The following is a 2,835-nucleotide window of genomic DNA, read 5'->3' as shown; positions in this document are numbered from 1 at the left end:
TTTTCCAGAGTGATCCTGTCATTGAGATAATCAGGGATGTTCTTGCACTGGATGGCCGTGAATTCAGCGAGAGACAAGCCCCCAAGACTGTCTGTGCTCTCGCTTCTTTTGCTCTGACGCGCAGGAGTTCCTCTTAGGGAATCTGGGGGATCAGAAAATCAGCATCAGACACAGTGCTGTCAACAGACGGGGCAACAACTGTGCAAAAACAATGGAGGTTTTCACGGGTTAAGACCTCCTAGCATCCCTATGGCAGGTCTGGATCCCTAACTTTTACAGGGAAGGTCAAGTTAACGCCCAGGGAAGCTGAGAACCTGTCCGCAAGGTTTACTCTGTGTTGTTTTTAGAGCTCACCTTCTTTTTTCTCTCTACCTTCAGTTTCTTCCTCTTTATTCACCCCTGGAAGCCTGGAAAGCGCCAAGACAGACTGACACCCTCCTGGCACCGCTGTGTGGTCGCTGTCCTCAGACTTGACAGACCCAATCTCCTTTTTAGGTTCCTTGTTGCCCAGGCGACCTATTTCTTTATTGCTCTTCAAGACATCCTGTAAGGTCCGATCAAACAGGGTGCCACCCCGGGGTCGGTTCAGGCGGACGGGCCGCTTATCTGGAGGGTGGTCACCCCGGGACAGAGGGTCCGAGTCTTCCGCCGTGTCCCGGTCGTGTCTCCTCGGGGAGCGATCCTGGTCCTCCTTCCTTTTCAGTCCTTTTGTGAGTCTGGGAAGCGGGTCCATCTGCGAAGCAGCTTCTTCACATCCTTGTCTGGCGCCTGTTCTACCTCCTGCCAAAGGGTCACCCAAACTCCCTGCAGACGATACAGGGAAGCTAGCGAAGCTACTATTAGAACTTCCGAACAGTGATTTAGGGGCTCTCTTTTCTTCCTCTACGTTTTGGGTTGACAAAGCAGGGGCAAAGGTAGATGACGAATTATTACTATTAACTGGTTTCGAAAAGGTGAAACTTGAATTGGTAGGTGAGCTACTTGTCACCTGAGGGAAAGAAAAAGTGGCCAGTCCCCCAGGTCCACTACTAACTGGGTGGGAAAATGTGAAAAATCCAGAAGCAACCTGGCTCTGGGTTTTCTCTGGTTCCGATTCAGCCCCCAATATTGGTTTGAACACAGCATTTTCCAGGGGTTTAAAGTTGAATTCTGTTTTCCCAAAACCAGAGCTTGCTCTTTCTCCAGCTTCTGGTCCAAAATGAGAAGTACTTGGGAAAACCCCAAGGTTGGTGGCTGATTTAAAACTAAATCCAGAGTTTCCAGGCACAGATGAACTTGAAGGCCCAGAGGCAGTTACAAAGGTCGAAGTGTGCTCAAGTCCAGAAAAGAGGCCAACATTTGATGCTTGGGAAAATCCTACTGTAGGCGCTGCAGAAGAATGACTTACTCCAGAAGATGCTGGGAAGCTAGACACCTGTGAAAATCCTGAGCTTTGCCCAGATAATGTATTGGTTTGTCCAAAAACAGAAGGCTGACCAAATCGGAAGGACGGCTTAGCATGAAATGCCCCTAAGGAAGTACTGGACAAGGGTGAAAACCCACTAGGCTGCTGCCCACTGAAAGGATTAGAAGGGTTCATCTTCTAGTCCAGTTACCGAAAGGTAACAGGCACTCTGTGTGCAAAATGAGTCCTCTTCCTTAAATAGTTTGTTGCGCTAGGGAGCGCCCCTTCATCTTCACAACAAGCTGAAAGACAAAAATTCATATCATCCACCACAGCTGCGTCCTGCTAGAAGACTAAGTTAAACAAAAAAACCCAGATGCCATACTTTAAGGATAATTACTTAGAAAAAGGACAAAGGAAAGGGCTAAGTATTATTTTCCCAGAGGCCTTGTTACAACCCATTGCTGTCAAGTCGATTCTGACTCATAGCAACCCTATAGGAGAGAAAAGAACTGCCCTATAGAGTTTCCAAGGATCCCCTGGTGGATTCACGCTGCCGACCTTTTGGTTAGCAGCTGTGGCTCTTCACCACTACACCACCAGGTTTCTGCCTTCGTTATGGAGGATTAAAATGGGACCCTTTAAGATTTAAAAAAAAAAGAATTCACATCATTTGGCTGCCGACCTTTCGGTTAGCAGCTGTGCCTCTTAACCACTACACCACCAGGGTTTCTGCCTTCGTTATGGAGGATTAAAAACGGGACCCTTTAAGATTTAAAACAAAAAAAGAATTCAAATCATTTGGCTGCCGACCTTTTGGTTAGCAGCTGTGCCTCTTAACCACTACACCACCAGGGTTTCTGCCTTTGTTATGGAGGATTAAAATGGCACCCTTTTAAAAAAAAAAGAAAAGAATGCAAATCATTCGACTCTGTTGGTAAACTTACAGAAAACCCCAACGACCCTAACACCATGATCGCCGTTACGCTTCCCAACCTAAAGACAGCCTTCTCCCGACTTACCCAATCGCCCTGATCAAAGCATTACAATGTAACATTGTCAGAAGCCAGTGTTTCAGTGCGTCCTCCTACCTAATTTTCCTCCGAATAACCAGCGCACTCACACCTCTTTCCAGAACGGAAGACTTGGGGTTTTCCCTTTAACAGCCCGGCGGCTACACCGGGGACCGGCTCCAACGCGGCGGGCGCGCCCACGGAGAAGCGGCCCCCAGATGGGGAGGCCTCGGGGAGGGGCGGGGGTCTCACCCAGCACGTCCCGGAAAATCGCCGCAGGACGAGACCGCGCCGGCCCGGGACGCCCCGACCCGCTCCGTTAGCCACCCGCCCGACCTTCGGGCGCCGCGCTCACCGTCAGGCCCCAGGGAGGCCTAGGCCCGCTGCCGCCCTGGGCCCCCCGGGCGCCGGCTGCGGGCGCGGGCAGGGGCGTGGCCA

At 50.6% G+C, this 2,835-nt stretch overlaps 1 protein-coding gene across 1 annotated transcript in view; it reads right to left on the bottom strand.

Annotated features, from left to right (window-relative positions):
• Positions 1-2,640, bottom strand: part of MCM3AP (minichromosome maintenance complex component 3 associated protein) — a 36,364-nt gene extending 33,724 nt beyond the window's left edge. The window contains 3 exon segments of the mRNA XM_023739103.1: positions 9-142; positions 355-1,686; positions 2,476-2,640. Coding sequence (XP_023594871.1) covers positions 9-142; positions 355-1,579 — 1,359 coding nt within the window. The 5' untranslated portion in view covers positions 1,580-1,686; positions 2,476-2,640.
• Between the last annotated feature and the right edge of the window lie 195 nt (positions 2,641-2,835).

The sequence above is a fragment of the Trichechus manatus genome, unplaced genomic scaffold, assembly GCF_000243295.1.
Source record: "Trichechus manatus latirostris isolate Lorelei unplaced genomic scaffold, TriManLat1.0 scaffold00128, whole genome shotgun sequence".
NCBI lineage: Eukaryota > Metazoa > Chordata > Mammalia > Sirenia > Trichechidae > Trichechus > Trichechus manatus.
This window is presented reverse-complemented; position numbering and strand designations above follow the sequence as displayed.